The sequence below is a fragment of the Echinops telfairi genome, unplaced genomic scaffold, assembly GCF_000313985.2.
Source record: "Echinops telfairi isolate 266 unplaced genomic scaffold, ASM31398v2 ScPeMD7_18;HRSCAF=68, whole genome shotgun sequence".
Classification (NCBI taxonomy): domain Eukaryota; kingdom Metazoa; phylum Chordata; class Mammalia; order Afrosoricida; family Tenrecidae; genus Echinops; species Echinops telfairi.
In genome coordinates this window covers 1,291,585-1,309,132 of record NW_022103915.1, presented here as the reverse complement: position 1 = coordinate 1,309,132, position 17,548 = coordinate 1,291,585, and the positions used below count along the sequence as shown (strand labels likewise).

The 17,548-nt window shown below is 53.8% G+C and overlaps 1 protein-coding gene across 3 annotated transcripts in view; it reads right to left on the bottom strand.

The window, feature by feature from the left end:
• PPP1R13B (protein phosphatase 1 regulatory subunit 13B) overlaps nt 1–17,548 on the bottom strand; it is a 62,607-nt gene that overhangs the window by 3,276 nt on the left and 41,783 nt on the right. For 2 of the 3 annotated variants that reach the window (XM_045287673.1, XM_004698821.2), the window contains exons 4-14: nt 11,326–11,427; nt 9,590–9,764; nt 8,806–9,002; nt 7,607–7,747; nt 6,762–6,942; nt 4,270–4,415; nt 3,496–3,988; nt 2,090–2,850; nt 1,336–1,473; nt 1,122–1,255; nt 461–627 (exon numbers count right to left, since the gene is read on the bottom strand). In XM_045287673.1, the coding sequence (XP_045143608.1) occupies nt 461–627; nt 1,122–1,255; nt 1,336–1,473; nt 2,090–2,850; nt 3,496–3,988; nt 4,270–4,415; nt 6,762–6,942; nt 7,607–7,747; nt 8,806–9,002; nt 9,590–9,764; nt 11,326–11,427 (2,635 nt within the window). Of the gene's footprint in view, nt 1–460; nt 628–1,121; nt 1,256–1,335; nt 1,474–2,089; nt 2,851–3,495; nt 3,989–4,269; nt 4,416–6,761; nt 6,943–7,579; nt 7,748–8,805; nt 9,003–9,589; nt 9,765–11,325; nt 11,428–17,548 lie in introns of all 3 variants that reach the window. The other variant, XM_045287674.1, reaches the window with a different exon arrangement.

Below are 17,548 nucleotides of genomic sequence, written 5' to 3'. Positions count from 1 at the left end.
TCAGGTGGCCAGGAGCACACGGAGGAGAGGGGAGGGCCTCCACCTACCGGCTACGGCTGTCCCCCCTCACCTCCCCCTCCCCAGCACTGGCCTAGGCACGAATGCCTGGACTGCCACGCTAAGAAAGTGGGGTAGGCTTGGGGTGGGGCTGAGGTGTGATTCCCTCATTTGTTCCAGGCTGAACCGGGGGATCAAATCAGTCCTGCGTGAGTGCTGACTGTGGCCCTCAGTCCAGGGAGACTCCAGCTGGAGGGGAACTGGACTGCAGGCACCAGTGTCACTTGTCAAGCAGGACAAGTGACAGAGCCCTGGGCCAGCGCCCAGAAGAGTGGCTGGGCTGCCAGGCCTGGCCCTGGGCACTACTTCCGTCCACACCTGACCCTGCTAGCCATAGAGCAGTCGGGCAGACCCGGGACCTGGGCCTGGTGGAGGGGTACGCAGTGCTGGCGCGCACATGTACCATATAGGAACTGGGAGCACTGGACGTAGCCTTCCTCCATCTCCTCGCACTTGTCCGCGGCAGTCTCGATGTCACTGATGGTTGAGGCGAAGATGGCGGCACCGCTCTCCACCAGCTGTTTGCAGAGGTGAACGCTGTTGCAGGATGCAGCACAGTGCAGTGGGGTCCTGGGCCAGACAGGTCAAGAGGTCAAAATGCCATCCAGCCCTGCAGGGCCACAGGTTGGCCTCGGCTGCTTATAGACCAATGCCCCTGTGGGGAGAGCTCACTCACAGGGGCCCCGTTTGGGGTACTCTGCTCTCAGGGAGGGAGTCCTGCCCCTGAGCTCTCTGGAACACACAAAGATGTTGTTTCTAAATGGGGACGGGGGCATAATAGAAGCCGGAAATCCCAAATGCCTAAGACCCCGTGGGCTCCGCATGGTGGTGGCTGAGCTGTGACCCTGACTGGTGACAGCAGAGATGCCAACACCGGGGCCAGTGAGGGGACGGCTGCTGTGGGGAAGGTGAGCAGCGTGCACCACCAGCAGGAAGGAGGAGTCCACACAGCTCTCAGGAGAGGACAGCAGGAGCGGGCAGAACCGCTGACCAGGACCAGTCTATTCTATGCTTCCCCTGCTAACGGTCCTCCCCTGCAAGCCCACTCCTGGGCCAGATCTCACCAGCCGTCACTGTCGGCGGCATTCACATTGACCCCAAAGTCCAGCAGGAACTTGACGATGTGGTGGTGGCCAGCACAGACGGCGTTGTGCAGGGGGGTGATTCCTTCGTCATTAGGCTTGCTGGGGTCTTCCACCTGGGGCACAAGGGGCCAGTGAGCTCCCCTCCCAGCCCAACACCTCCCTCCCCTGCCCTCCCCTCCCAGCCACGGCTCACTTCGTAGATGACCCGCTGTACCAGGTCGAACTCTCCCTCCAGAGACGCGTCCAGGAGCAATGCCAGGGGGCTGAACCTGACGCGCAGGCCATGCCCAGTCCGCGTCGAGTTGGGCTTCTTCAGGTTGGTGCGTTTGCCCTGCCGAGGAGACAATGGCTGTCAAGCCGCTGAAGAAAGCCTAGAGGGTGCTGGTCCCCCAGGAAGGGAAGGGAGAGCAGGAAATCCCGCCTGGCCAGGGCTCCCCAGACAGTAGCCACCTGGGGGAGTGAGCCCCAGACTGAGCCCACGGGGAGGTGCTGGGTGGGAAGCGGTGCCCGGGGTACCTGCCACCCCTTGGAGATACATGGGAGGCAGAGTGGCCCTGACTTCTGAGCTTCACGGAATCCAGTCCCAGGAGGGCAGGGTGGGGTGTCTCCTGGGATCTGACTGCCTCCTGAATGCCACGGCAGCACCTGGCTAAGGACCCCAGTCACCTCCCTTCACCCATGTCGACCTTCCAGCCCTGTCATGACCCTCTACTTCCTACTTTTTCTGAAGGGTCTTCCTTTCCCAGTCTGCTCTGCAGCTTACGGCCAAGCCCCCTCTCCTCAGAAAAGCTGCCCTGGCCCCCACAGCAGCCCCCTCCCCCTGCAGTGTGTGGCCCAAGTGGCCCCAGGCAGAGGGCAGCTCTGCTAGGCTCCTAGTACTCTGGGTGGAGCCCTGGGAGATACACGCAGTTAGCCCTGGCTGACTGAGGGGTGGAGGAGACACCCACCGTGGAGACTGCAGGTGGTGGGGTGGTGGGGGGCAGTGGTGGTGGGGGGGCAGGTTCGTCCCCTGGAGAAGGTTCCTCAGTCACAGGGCTTGGGAGGTGCTCGGTGGGCGGGACGGTGGCCACATTGTTGTTGTTGTCCTCCGTGGGCTCTGAGGGGAGGGGGGTGGTCTGGAGGCAGATGAGCAGCTCTGGATCGGGGGAGGGCAGCTGGTTGTGGTTGGCGTCAGAGGGAGGTGGGGCTGGCTCCACGGGAGGCAACGGGGCTGTGGGTGGGGCGGGCTCGCCTAGGTTTCCGTTGGTGTTGGCGTTCCCGTTGTCCACGTCAGCCAAGGTGCCCATGAAGTCCTGTGGAGCGCTGGGCTGGTAGAAGGGAGTACCCTCCATGCCGCCAGCCAGCGTATTGAAGCGCTGGTACAGCAGCTTTTGGATGTTGGGTCCACCAGGGCCCTCGGGCTCCGTGATGGAGCCGCGCTTCTTCAGGGGGCGTGGTGCGTTGGCCAGCTTCCTACGCAGGGCTTCCAGGTCTGCGTCACTCTGGTAGCGCAGCGGCGAGTGCACAATGGGTGTGAGCTTGGTGGGGCTGAGTGGCCGAGGCAGGTTCTCCACGCTGCTGTTGCCAGACGGCGGCGCCGGGCTCTCGGGCTCCAGCTCCTTCTCAGTGCACTCGGAGGGCGGTGCTGCAGCCGACAGCTGCCCGTGGAGGAAGGGGAGTGGGGATGGAGCCGTGGAGCCCGACGAGGGCAGGACGGGTTTGCCGTACACTGGTGGGGGACACACAGGGCACAAGGAGGGTGGTTCAGGGAGGCACCAACGTTCACAGCCCACACTCCCAGGACCTGCTCCTCTGTGGTAAACGTGAGGGAGGCTATGCTGAGCCACGCCTCTCCTGAGCAGGTATCCCCTCAGACCCCTGCTCACTGCTGGCCTCCAGAGCAGCGCTTTCCCCCAGGAGACTGTCGTGACCCCTGTTCCACACCAGCCCAGGGAAGACATACATCGGGCTCGGGTCCGCCCCTCTCAGGTACCCAGTGACACAGGGAAGGGGGATCCCACAGCTGACACTGCTCCTGCAAGAGGGAGAGTGTAACCACGGATCCAGATCTGCAGCCAAGAGGCCCCACTGTGTGCGGGGCTGGCTGTGCCCTCCGCTGCCTCTGCAGCGGGATCCAAAAGGAGCAAAGTCCCCTCTATCCCTGGCCACCCCTGCATGGGTGCCACTCCCGTGTCTGCTGGCACAGCCAGGGGCAGGAGGGAGCGGCTGGGATTCTCAGGGTGGAAGCACACAGGACTCACAGCCATGATCCATTTGCACCCAGCTGTCACAGGGCTCTGGCCTGGCTATACGACAGCCTGTGATAAGGAGGGTGTGCGCCCACGCTCCCTGCAGCAGTACTCGGGCCACGCACCTGCTTTCACGGACTTGCTGTGTGCAGCCTGCTGGTAGCTCTTTGGGGGGGCGGCCTGCTGCAGGTACATGGAGTAGATGGAGCTGGAGTTCACTGTCTGGGGGCCCTTCCGGGGTGACTGTGGCCTCGAGCCCTTGTCAGCCAGGAAGGGCCTGATAGCCACAGTCAGGGGAAGCTCGGGCCTGCTGTCTCCAGCTGAGAAGGCTGGTGGCCCGGCCGGTGGGTATGTGGGGCTTGGGGGTACGGAGATCCTCTGCTGGATCTGCTGTGAGGTCCCTGGTTGGTGGGCACTGGCAGCTGGTGGCAGGGGGGCGGGTTTTGGCCGACTTGGCAGGCCAGGGCCGGGCCTCGGCAGGCTGCTCTCCTTCCTCCTTTCCAGGGAGCTGGTTGAGCCTGGGACCATGGGCGCAGGGCTCGGGTATGTCCCGTAGCTTGGAGGCAGCGGCTTGCCTGTCCCCGGGATGGGTGGTGGCACTTTACCGACCTCAAGGCCCTACATTTGGATGGCAAGAAGAAAGGTCAGCCTCTGAAAAGGTAAGTACATGCCCGCCTGCCTTGGGCCACAGGTGGGCCTGTAAGCCACCAGGTAGCCACAGTGCCTCTGCGCTCACTGCTCTACCTATGAGGCCCAGTAGCTCCTCCCTGGGCTTGGTGTCATGTGGGTCTACCCAGGGCTCACATGCCAAGGGATGCCCCCACCCCCAGCTCAGACTCAAGGCAGCACAGCAGCAACCCAGAGCTGGCTTTCGTCTGTGAGACAGACAAGTGGCTTACCAGCTTCTCGGTGGCCCCCAAAGGCAGAGGCTGACTGGAGATGGTGCCCGGCTTCAAAGGCCCCTCCCCACTCATGTCCTTCCAGTCGGCGCTGCCCCCCGGAGCACTGGGAGTTGGTTTTAACGCTGGCCAATTCCCATCATTAGCTTGGAGAGAACACAGAGTTCAGTAGTTTTCTGCACATGAGTGGAATCAGGACCCCCCCACCCTCCGTCAGAGACAAGGCGGTAATGGCTCCTGACTGGTGACGGTCCCCACCAGCAGCCAGCTGCAGACTCAGGACTTGGTCAGTAGCCAGATGCTACCAGACCGCAAGCAATCAGTGTTCAGTGAACCTCCAGGCTCCGTGACTGAACCTGTGTGTGCCAGGGACAGGCTGCCCAACAGGGGCAGGCTGAGGGGCAGGCTGGGCTGCAGGGAAGCACCACTCCCATCAGGCAAGCCTGTCCTGTCAGCACCAGGCTGCCGCTAATGCCACAGTCGGGCACATGAGCAGGTCTGCCCAGGGCCATCGGCTTGAGCTCTCTCTGAGGCCGTTCTCCCCATAGCAGGGCCAGTCCTCTCTGCAGAGGGTTCCCACTGGCTGCCATGATTAGAAAGCCCGCCACGAACCCCAAGGCTTCGGGGAAGCAACAAACAGGATCTCACAGAGTGGTTTCCAAACTGAAGGTGAGCTGCATGTACCCTGGGTCACGGACAGTGACGGCAGGATGTCATGACACCTACAACCTTGTAAGCCCTGGGAGCCGAGCCGGGGCCTCGTGGCCAGCATGCTAGTCTGTCAACAGGGGTCTGGGAGGAGGCAGAGGAAGGGCTCATGAAGAGTGATCACGGGAGTGCTCTTCCTTCCTACCTCATCCCACCAGTCATCCACAGAACAGGGCATGAGGCAGAGCCAGCACCCAGGCGGGGTGCACATTGAGAACATGCTTGGGGGTGTTGTGTGTGGATGATGAGCCTGAGCTAGCACTGTGACTGGTCACCACAGGACAGGTTGAGCCTCATAGGGCCTTGGTGAGGCCTCCGTAGTCCAGTCCCAGCTGTCCCATTCCGCATGGCCTACCAGCTCCCTCCAGGGCAAAGAGGCACATGGCCAGAGAGGGCTGCGTTAAATGTCCTGGAATGTTACCCTCCACCGGGGGCAAAGGACTGATCTGTGCCCCCAGCCGGTAGGAGCTGAGGAGGAGAATGTCCCTCTGGGGCCTTGCAGCTGTCCAGATGCTTTGGTACAAGGCTCTCACAGTGTGTGCCCCTCACTCCCAGAACGAGAGGGGCGGGGAAGAACCATGACTACCAATAAGGGACAGTTCTTTCAAGTTGGAAGTGACCCAGGAGGCCTCACTGTCAGCCCAAGAAGCCTACCTTCCTTCTGTCCAGCACAGTCATGGGCACTCCAGCTTTTCCCCAGGGGCCCGGGGCTGGGGGAGGGACAGGCGCCACCTCCATGGTACCTTGGTTACATTTAGGGGCCATGAGCAGACCTTGGTCAGTTTGGAAAAAAGAAATTGACTGCTGATTTAGTGTCCCAGATTGCTGGTTGATTGAGCACACGCAAGAGGTGCAGGACCGCCCCCTAGCCTGTAGCTGTTGTACAGTTGACAGACGGGTCTGTGTGGCACTGGGAGGAGCCCTGGGCAAGCCCGACATCCAGATTGGACACTGTCCACGCCCCAGCCCCTCTGTGCTTGCTGTGACCATCTATGTGACACAAGGGCCAGAGCCACCAACAATGAGCACCGAGACCCACATCGCAGCTGCCCCAGGGCCTGGTCCCTCTTCTGGTTTGGGGGAGGGCCCAGGGCTACCGCAGGCTTTCACCTTCCTTGCTGTGTGCACCAGGGAGCAAGTGACCAATGGGGAGCCCTAGCCTGGGTGCCCCAGGGCTGAGCTGGCTGTGCTGACAGCCTGCCCCCAGGATAGCAGAAGGAGCTGCAGCCAGTGCTCAGCTCACCAAAGCCCCAGTGGCTGCTGGGAGCAGGTGGGAAAGCAATCTGGCTGGGCCTCCTGCACCTGCTGCTCTCAGAAGAACCTGAGACTGAGGCCAGACGAGAGAAGAGGAAGCTGACCACTCGCCCAAACCACACCAGTCCCAAAGGTGCTCCCTGTGCCAGCCTGTGTCCACCCATGAAGGCATGTCTCTCGATAGCAAATGGGCTCTGCCAAGCACTGGATTACTGAGACGGCCAGCCCCAGGGGCACAGAATAGTTGAACAGACCCCCCATGGGGACCACACCATCCAGGTGAGGGAGATACAGGTGGTGGGCGAGGCAGGGAGGGCCACATTGCTGCCCAGTGAGTGACACAGAAGGGCTGGTAGAGGTCATGGCCATCAGGCTCCTAGTATCAGAGCAGCGGGACCAGCCCCCCACCCAGCCTGGAGGCCCGGCTGGGCCTGGCAGAGTGTCCCCCAGGGCAGGGTGTTGGGGGTGGTTTGGACCACACCCTCTCTCTAGGACCATGTCAGGTGCACAGGGAGAGCAGCACCACTCACCAGATTTGGATCGTCCGTGCGCAGCACTGGGGGCGAGCGCCAGAGACTGGGGCTTAACTGGGTCCCCTGGCCCAGGGTAGCTGACAGCGCTGGGCACCTGGATGTAAGGCCCCACTGCAGCAACTCGGCCGGATGTGCTCAGGGAGGACTGCGGGGAGGATGTGCCATTCATCCGGCTTAGCTACACAGAGAGCAGAAAGGAGACTTAGCCTCTTGCCAACGCCGAGAACCATGAAAGCGACAGGCTCATGCTTCCTGGGCACCACTGACATGCGTGTGCGTACGGCGCCCCTCCAAGGAAAGTCAACATCCCAGAGACTCCACAGTTAAACCAGTCTGCCCACTGAGAACCTGCCTGCTGAGGCCACTTCCCACCAGCTGCTTTGCCATGAGCAGCTCCCCATGCCCTGGTGGGAAGGGACTCACAGGTCTGAGTGGACTCAAAGAGTCCTCTGGGTGGACAGGTGAGCCAAGACTGTCAAGTTTTCCTTCACATATTTTGGTCCCCTCTGGTGTTTTTTTTTTTTTTGTCAGGGAGCATGTAATATCTTAGAGATTCAAATTACGAACCAGAGGCAACTGACAAACCACTAAGCTCTTGCATAGCCCCTTGCCTGGGTCTCACAGTCTCAGAAGATCCTCATGCAGATGCCTGAGGGGTGTGACACCCGAGGGACAAGGACCTGGGGCTCGCAGGTCACAGAGTTTGTCTGCCGTGGCTCAGCCAGAAGGGGCAGAGGTAGGCTGAACCTAGGTCCTAGTGTCAGGGAGTGTTCCACAGGGAAAGCTTGAACTCAGCTGGGCTTGTGGTCACAGACCTGGCGGCCCTGGCCCCCGTGACATGCCTGAATCTTCTTCCCGTAGAGGCGCTCCCGCAGCTCGCTGATGCGCTTGTCCATCAGTGCCACTTCCATGTTGCGCTGGTTTAGAAGCTCCTTCTGCTGCTGGAGTTTTGAATTCTGCTCCTGGTTTAGCTGGTTACGAATCTGCAAAGCAGATTCATTTTCAAGACCAGCATACACCAAAGGCCAGCTCCTCGTCACCAGCATGCACTTCTACTGCAGAGTGTGCAGGACTTTATTGGACAGCATGGATACAGCTCACATGTGTTCTTACTGAACACAGAAAGCTCAATGTCCATGTGCATGTGTGGCCGATGCCGATGGGCAAAGCGCAGCTCTGGGCTGTGGCAACACGGACCCTGAACTCACCCCTGGCAGCCTCAGGGACCTTCCCAGAGAGGCCCCACACCCTACACAGAGCGCCTGAAGCCACCATGGGGGAGCAGGCAATCCGCTGCATTCTCAGTGTCTTCTCGTGTGGAGCAATTCTACACTCCTACTATCTTGCACATCACTACACTCAGGTGAGGCTGCCCCTGGAGAACACACCTGGCCTCACACAAGGACCACATGCACCTTTTCTTACGGAATTACAAGGTTGCCTGAACACCCTCGACCCAACAACTGTGAGCAGCAGCCATCTTCAGTGGACAGCTGGGGGCTCAAGAGGCACCTCATCAGCACAGCTCCCATCGCGGCCTTCTAGACCCAGAGCTCCCTCCTTTCCAGTTCACTGGGTTGTGGTTGAACTGCTGCACTGAAAGCATTAGAAGCCAGTCACTAGTATCCACATGATGAAATCCCAGAATTTCAGAGAGCAGTCTCCAAGAGACTGAGGCAGGTTAGGCTACCTGGGGCTGGAGGGATAACAGGCATGGGGAGTGGGGTTTCTTCTGGGGGTGATGAAATGGCCTAAGCCTGACTGGGTGGCAGCCGTACAGCTGTGAGTGGCAGGTGTTAAGTGAGCAAACTGAGGTACGTGAGTAACCTCTCCTTAAGTGGTTAAGGATTCTGTACTGAATACATCCTGTGGCTTCCCTTAAAGTAGAATCTGTTCATCTGTTTTGAATGCCTAAGGCTTCCTGCCTTCATGGAAAGATGCTAAAAAGAAAGGGCTGGTGTGAGGTGCTCCCCCACAGACCAGGGGAAGCCAGTGAGGGTTAGTTTGAGGTGCTTCTCTACAGACCCAGCCCAGGAACTACCTGCAGCTCCTGGCATAGTCTCTTCAGCTCCATCGCTGCTGGCCCCGTCAGCTTGCTGTTGCAGGACTGGAATCCATTCAGTTTCCCTTTCTTTAAATCCTCCAATTGCTGGCTCAGCTGATCAACTCTCAGGATTGCAGTTTGTACTTCCTGCTTCTTCTCCTGGAACATGGCACTAAACCTCTCTATTTCGGCAGCTACAATTCCCAACCAGAGACATTAAAAAAAAAAGAAAGCGCATTTCAACACAATAGGAAGAGAACGACATGAGCTCTGTGGCGGGGTGGCCTAGGGGTGGGGAGGGGAGTAGGGGTGGGTACAGCAAGTGTTCATCTTTAAAACCATCACTTGCTGACATCTGCCTACTTTAGGGGACACACATGACTCTGACAGCAGCCGGTGCCAAATCACACCACCCAGCAGCCATATTAGAGTTGATGGCAGGACATCTTTCAGCAGGGCAAACCTGGGCATCTGTGTGCTGCCAGCTCTACCATGCCGTGAGAGCAGGACCCACTGACTCAAATGGGGTGGGAAGTCACAGAGGCCACCCCGAAAGCAAGTCTTTACTATACAGATAGCACACGAGCCCTGAGACCTGACACACCGCTCGCCAACCAAAGGGCTGCGCTTTTCAAGGGGACACTGGGGTCTTTCTCTAGCAAGTATGTCCTGGAGCCAGCATACTTCTGACAAGGAGGGGCAGTGCCTCTGGGACCCATGATCAAGAAGTGGCCTCACACAGTTGCTGAGGGCCGGGCAGTGTGCTGGAGTTGGCACGTACACAGGTTGCCGTTCATGATTTTGCTGTAGTCCACTTGTCCCCTCATGGCTCGGATCCTCTTCAGCTTGTTCTCCTGGGCTTCCACGCGTTCTTTCAATTTCTGAAGCTTTTCATTTTCAGAGACAGACTGCTGCTGGCGGCGCTCCTGTTGCTTGAGAAAATGTAAGCGCTGTTCCTAACACGAGGGGAAGAGTTTCGTTTGAAAAGGAAATGTAGTGTCCTGTGTGCGCACTCAAACTCTAGGTGGACCCCACACTCCTGCCTACATTCAGTCACTCCATGGAGGAGGCCGGATGCATCCTGTACACCTCAGACCACCCACGGGAAGGGACTGGCCACCCCTGTGGGAGATGGCAGGAATCGGGATCCTTACAGGGGTCTGACTCAGCACACTGATGGTGCGTGCCGTGGTACACAGGAGTGTCGGGCAATGAGGCTCAGCCTGCTCACGGGACTGTCTCCCAGCTCGGCAGGCAGGCAGGCGGGCGGGTGAGTCCCCACAGGCTAGTTGCTAGTTTCCTGCTTGCAGATGCAGGCTTCCTGCTGTGACATGGTGGCTTAGCAAGCCCATTATTTCACTTCCCAGAGGAAATGGCCCTGGCCAGCCAAGGCTTTCATGGGGGGAGATAAGCAGTCTGTTAAGAGAGAAACTCCCAGTTCCGGACAGCAATGAGGAACCAAGAATGTTTGCTTTCTTTGTTCGCATCTTTAGAAAAGAGCGAAACATTTGAGAGTAAGATAAGAGGATAATCCTAAACTATAAGCAATACTCTTCAATATTTTGTCCCTATTGATGTGAAAAACTACCTTCTGGGTATTAGTGAACCTTAAATATTCATGGTCCCATGTGTATGAATAAATGTACCCAAATAAGGAGAGGTTACAATGTGATGCAGGAATTTTATAAACTACATGTGAAGGTAAGGAAAATATGTGCTTAAATATGTAAGTTTAGCTTTGACTTGTGATTTACACTGTTAGAAATATACAAGAAGTTATTTTTAATAGCATTACCATTAAACTAATATTTGGAAAGGAAGTGAAAAGTAAAATTAGAAAATTTCAGTTCTCTCATACTATCTATATTTCATCTTAGTGTATTTCAACCTAACTTTTTAAGTTTTTCATTCTTATAACTGCAATCACTTTGCAAGACCAATGTTTAAAAACAAGTCCAAGTTCACATGAAAGTGGAGAGGGTGGTAAGCTATGGTCATTTGGAGGAAACTTGGGCCACTGGGAACAGCTCTCCGAGGAAAGAACTTGGTAAGACTGCAGTAACAAGCCTTGGGGGCCTTGGCAAGAGGCACAAAGGGGGGGGTCCCATGGCCAGCTGTCTCCTGTTTTCTCCTCAAGGAGACTGGTCTCGTCTGGTACAGGAATCGAGTTGCTTGGCCAGAAGGTAAGGAGCTAGCCAGGAAGGCTCCTGGGAGACACTGAGTGTTTCTCAGCAGAGAAGGAAGCTTCCTTTTTTCCAAATGGTGGCTATACTTTGGCCGAGGCCGGCTGGCCCCTGTTCTGGGGGTGTGTCTGGGTGCAGGACCAGGCACTCTCCTATCACGGGCGTTTGACTTGTTACAGGCGTGACGGGAGAGAGGGAGGCACTGTGCTGAGCACGCCATGGCTCAGCCTTGTCTTCCTCGTGCCATCAGGGTTGTAATCACTGTAGTCGGAAATCATGACCATTGAACAGACTGTTGAAACATTGCTTCTCCACCTTTGCTTTTACAACTCACCTTGGCAACCAACATTTGCTGCTGGTTTTCAATCTGCTGCTGCTGCCTAGCTGCCATATCTTGGAGCTCTGAGAGAGTAAGTTCAACACGTGGGTTCCCAACCTACAGAGAACAAAGTTCATTGTCAGGAGAGTGCATGTTTGCCACCTGTCATCATTCTCTAGCGTCTGATCATCAACAGCAGGATTTTTAACAGGTTCCCTGGAATATAAAGCGGTTTTCCCATAAGAAATTTTCCTAGCTGCTGACTACTTTATCAGATACAGCAGGAACTCAAATTGTGCTCCGTTGAGATGTTCTTGCCTTTGGGAACAAAGAGAATGCTGAAGGGGCCTCCAGGATATCCCTGTAGGGCACCACAGTGGCATGGCTGTGAGGGAACATCTCCAGGCACAGCGTTCCTCACCAATGCAGCTTCCCATTTTCTCAAAACCACTTCCTAATAAGCCACCATCATCATCCTGAGAAAATCTATCAAGGTCACCATCCCCACGAGATTAAAGAAAGTCGCCATCGCCTTTTGAGCATGGAATTAACTGGTGGAGCAGATCCCCTCAGAAGCCAGTGTTTCTGTTAGACATGTTTTGGTTTGTTTGTTTGTTTGAAGGCATGTTAATGCGGACTTAGACAAGCGTATGGCTGAGAGAACTTGTCTGTAGCCAAATCACTGATTGCAGACAAATGCTTCAACCTGTCTTTTTGGGAGGAAACTTGTGCATGTATAAACTGGAACCTCAGTAACACTACTTTCGGACTTACCTTTATGTGTGTGTACATATATACATAATTATTTTTGCACAATAGACAAGTGTTTATTCTAGAATTGCACATGAATGACTCCTAAATGGGAAAGAAGTACTGGCTTCTACTACTGGCCACAGGGTGCTTGAGATTCCTTCAGTGTTACACATGCCAGTAATTTGTTCCTTTTTATGGCTGAGCTGGGCTTCATTAAGGGGGCCTGGTGGCACAGCAGTTAAGTGATCAGCTGCTAACTGGAAGGTTGGTTGAGCAAGCCCACCCAGCAGCTCTACAGACCACAACCTACGGGACCGCTCTACTCTGCCCCACAGGGTCCCCCCTGAGTCACAATCCACTTCACAGCAGACAAGAGCTTTTCACTTGTTGGTAGACACTGGGCTGCTCCCACTTTCCAGCAGTGATGAGTGCAGCTATTGTGAACAGACCTGCGCCAGTTTTTACGGGGCAAACGCTTTCATCTCTCCCAGGCCATCAGTGTCAAGTTGTGATGCAAGTGTGTCGTATGCGCAGTGCCAAACTTCTCCAAATTGGAGCAGCAGTGTCCGAGGGCTGTCCTTTGCCCATGACCATCAGAGTACTTGTGCTACCAATGCTTACTTTTTAATGATCCTATTTTTAAATGTTCACCTCTAGGGAAAGGATTCTACATAAATAGTATTTTGTTGTTATATATAAAAAAAAGGAGCATAAAATTGCCCATAATTAAGTCCTCCTCCTCTACTATATCATGATCAGATTTTCAATAAGGAAGCTAGCATATGATTTGCACAAAATTGGAAAGGGGGCTTATTTTCCAGGCCATCACATCCCTCCTAATTATGTGTAGGAGTCACACTCATACAGCTATCAAAACAAGGTATGTTTGAAAAGCGGTCAATTAGAAGCGGGAATTTGAAGACAGTAATAAACTAGCTGTGGTAGTTATATAATTTCATGTCAACTTGATAAATAAGTGTAGGGGTGGAGTCTAGCCTGTCAATCAGGGCACAACCTGATGATGCCTCCCTGTGGTCGTGGCCTTCTCAGGAGGATTCTGAAAACCCCCTCCCTTTCTCCCTGAAATTGAGTCACTCTCTCTCTCTGCTTCATCTTCCTATGGAGGAACCAAACTGAGAGCTGGAGGAGCCATGCGGAGACCTAGGTCAGTGCTGAGATGCTCCCACCAGTATTGGATTCACAAGACTTTTTACCCACTGGCCTGTGATCTTCCTGCATCTGACATCAAAGAGGAATTTATGGACTAGTATCAGACATATGGGCTAATATCAGACTTATGGACTTGATCTGGATTGGGCTAGGATGTTTTCTCAATATACAATTGCTCTTTGATACAAAGCTCTCTCTCGCACACATATGAGTCTCTCTGGATTTGTTTCTCTAGTCAACCCGGACCAACACAATAGCATAACTCACACTCAATTATGGCTGAAAGCTTTAATCACATGCCAGTTGTGATTAACTAAATGGGTTTCCAATTTATTCAAGTGATGTCATAGATATGATTTTTAAGCAGTGCTATAAATAAATAGTGATATAGTTCCAGGCATCACAAAGTCTCTGAGAAGGAACCGTTGTAGACAGCTGTGTAATATGAACGCATGTCTTCCATTCTGAGCAGCCCAGGTGGTGCTGTCAATAGTGTTAGATTGCTAGCCACAGTGTCAGTGTCTCAAACCCACCAGCTACTCCTTGGGAGAAAGATGAGGTTATCTGCTCCTATAAAGATTTACAGCCTCAGGAACCCAGGGCAGAGCACCATGAGTCAGTATCAACTCAATGGCAGTCAGTGAGTCTTCCATTCTGAGCAGGAAAATAGGTCATCCCGGATGTCTGCCCAAATCCTGATTCGCTGGGTTTTTAATACTCAACCAAATAACTTCAACTTTGGTTGCAAAAGTGCTAAAGTATATAGACCAAAAAAAGAAAGAAAGAAAGAAAAGTATCTGTAGCATTATTCAGAAGGTCACAAGGATTTCCCCTGCTTCCGGTAGGATGGCAGGAACATAGACTGTGCAGCAGTCTTGCTGGTGTGCCCCTCTTTCTACTTGGTGCACGGAGCGCACCCATGTCCGCTGCACCTCCAGCCCTCTTCCAAGGTGCTCCACACCCACACTTTCACCTGAATCTCCAGCCAACCACCAAACTCCCCGCTTTCCTATCACACCTGGTCCTCCTTCCTAAATGCCCTACTACTCGTGAACCTATCATCAAGAGGGATCAGCTCTGGAGAAGGACTTCACACTTGGTAAAATGGAGGATCAGTGAGATGGACTGACACAGTGGCTCCACACAGGGCTCCAGCATGGGGGTAATGCTTGTGAGGACAGTGCAGGGCCAGGCAGTGCTTCCTTGTGGGGCACACAAGGCAGCACTTTACACCAACAATTCCCAATTCCCTACCTTTGTCTATCCCTTTTTGCCCAACACCACCGGATGCTCACTGCTCTCTACGATGAGGTCTGTCACACCTGTGCTTGCTGCCCCACTCCAGAACTAATGCCACCACCACCGCAGCCACCTTTTCTGCTCATTCTGCCTTCTGTCTATAACACCTTCTAACATCTAGCTCTCCATCCCTTAAGATCACGCCGCAGTGCATCTTTTTCCTGATTCTCCAAGCATCTCACGCCATTGTGCTGACATTTGGGGGATTTACTCACCTCCAGTACTTTAAAATCTACTCTGATTTCTAGAGACTCAACAACATCATATAACAAGCCCCTAAGGCAAGCCAGCCACTTAAAGAGTTTCCAGTTACCTTAGGTGACAAAAAAAAACCCTCTGAGGAAAGTTCCAAAGCCTGTCTTCAATAAACAGCACGGAGAGGGCCCTCTATGACCTCTGGCGTCCCTATTGCCACGATGCAGTGGACACACATGCCTCCAACCTCCAACCTCCAACCTTCCTTACCTTTCCTGACACCAGCCAGTCCTGCCACGGCATTCTACGCCTATGCTAAGGTTTGATAATCCGCTGCAGTGGCCACACAGAACTCATAGAAACACTCAAAATTATGGGGGGTTATTGGGATTTTAGTAGGTTACCACAAGTCAGGATCAGTAAACAGTAAGGATACAGTCCTTGGTCCACAGCAGCACCTCTTCTCGGCTCTGTGGACCAGGAGGCCTGCCTGCTGCTCAGCCTCACAGTCGTGGCACTGCCCCTCTGTGGTCTCACAGTTCCCCCTCATCTCATCCTCTGGTCTCACCCTAATTAGTTTACTCTGACTCAGTCCCTGGTGCCTCTGCTCTCATCTCGGCCACTTTAGACAGGTACCTCAAAGTGCTCTTCTTCCAAGAGTCCTGGGATTTCGCTCTCTGCTCTTGCTTCAAAGATGGCCCATCCTTATAGGCAGAGAGATGGTAACCTCAACGGATCAATACCTTCTCTCAGTGTTACACATGCCCTATTCGCATATTCCTATCCCATCATTTGGTGGGAGTTATAGAGCGACATGGAGAGACGAGCCATAGGAAGACATGGCACAGCACCACACTGTTAGGGAGGAGAAAGGGGAGGCACTGGGTGGCACAGGACTGGCCTTCCCATGCTCCCATGGAGGGTCAGTGGCAGTATCACGATGCTCATCCAGGCCTCCTGATGGTGACTCAACATGGGTGAGCATCCAATCAGTTCAAGGTTTTCCAGAGCAAAATGGGTGGTTAGCAGAGGAAGTAATCTGCCTCCAGATTATAAATAGACATCTTGCCAAAACATACCCCCCTTCCTGTTCCACTACCTATTCTACTCATTCTGCCAGAGCCTTCCTCCCACTGCCTAGGCTACCAATTTTGGGGCACAGAACTGCTAGAACCTCTAGTCTGCTGCCTGATTACACTGGCCTTACCAGACCCACGTGTATGGTAGCCCGTCCCTTGGCTGGTCCTGCTGCTCTAGAGAACCCTGAATACGACAGATGCCAACCCTCAGACACAGCAATTAAAACAAACAAACCCAAGAAGAGTAATGAAAAGAAACCCACATTGAGTTCTGCTAAAAACAGAGGCTTGGTTGATCTAATTTGATCAGATCCTGTCACTGCACTAAACGACATGAAGGAAATATTTTTATGACATTAAATAACAAACCACACAGACAGGGTTAACAGTGTCCCATGGCACACTGCTTCTCTGCTGGGCTCAAAACCCCATTTCAATGGCCATACAGAACTCACAGACAATAATCATGACTGTGGGCATTTACCAGGGAAGTAACAGGTCACAAAATGTTGAGGACATAGTTCTTTAGTCTGTGGCACCTCATCTCAGCCAAGCTGGTAAGCATCTCTCTCTCTGGTTCTCGGCCTCTCAACATGGCTTGGCCTCTGCCTGGCTCAGGCAAGTGCTACAAAGCTTTTTAGCACTGATAAATGCCCAAAGGGCACCTCCTCTGTAAGCCAGACTCTTGCTTGCAGGCACTTGGCTTTCCTTGTTCTGTGGGCTGGGAAGCCCACTCTTCTGTGTCACGGTGGTCTCCGTACTGTGCCTTCTGGTGCCTCTGCTGACTCCTACATTGCAGGCAGAGTTCTCACATGCACTGGTGACTCTTCTTTCTTGTTGATGGTTGTGTGATTCCTCTGTTCCTAATTTCTGAGATGGCTCACTTTGATACCAGTGAAATGGCAAAACTGACCAATCCCCGAGGTGGAGTCCCCTACACCTTGTTTGCATGCTCCCTCTCCGCCCAGCTCCCCACCCACCCACCACCCACTACAAAGACTAGGGAGGGACGAGCCAAATCAATCAAATTCACTTTACTACACACAACACCTGAACGGACTGCATCACCTCTCTCTGGAGAGGGGAACGGAACAGAGGGCACCGAAGAAGAGACAAATGTAGTGAAAGGTTTTGAAGAAGCAGGCGAGTCCCTCCATCTCTTCTCTGATGCCACGCCACTGGGTACCAGCCTTTTGCCCGGCTTGAGGTTTATTCTCTAGAGAAATTAAATTAGATGACAGGCGCAGCTGGGTCCTGGTTAGTTAGTATATGAAGAGAGGTACTGAGGAATTATATTAATGATACATGCTTTGAAAACATACCCTTCTATGGCCAACAGAGTTTCCACAAAGGTGTTGAGACGATTCCATGGGAAAAGAAAAATCTTCTCAACAAATAGTGTGTGGGGGAAACTGGATATTCACATGAGAGAGAATGAATGTTGCCCCCCCAACCTTACACCATACTCAAAAATGAACACAAAACGGATCCAGCTTTAAATGTAAGAGTTAAAACTGTAACATCTTAAAACCTAGCAGGAAGGATCAGTAGGCCTTGACAACTTACTGAATGTTCAGGAATATGAGGCGACTTTCAAAAATTCATAGAAAAATGAAATTAAAGGTAACAGAAGATTTAAAAAAAATCATTTTATTGGGGGCTTCTACAACTCTTATCATAATCCATCCATCCATCCATCCATCCATCCATCCATCCATCCATCCATCCATCCATCCATCCAT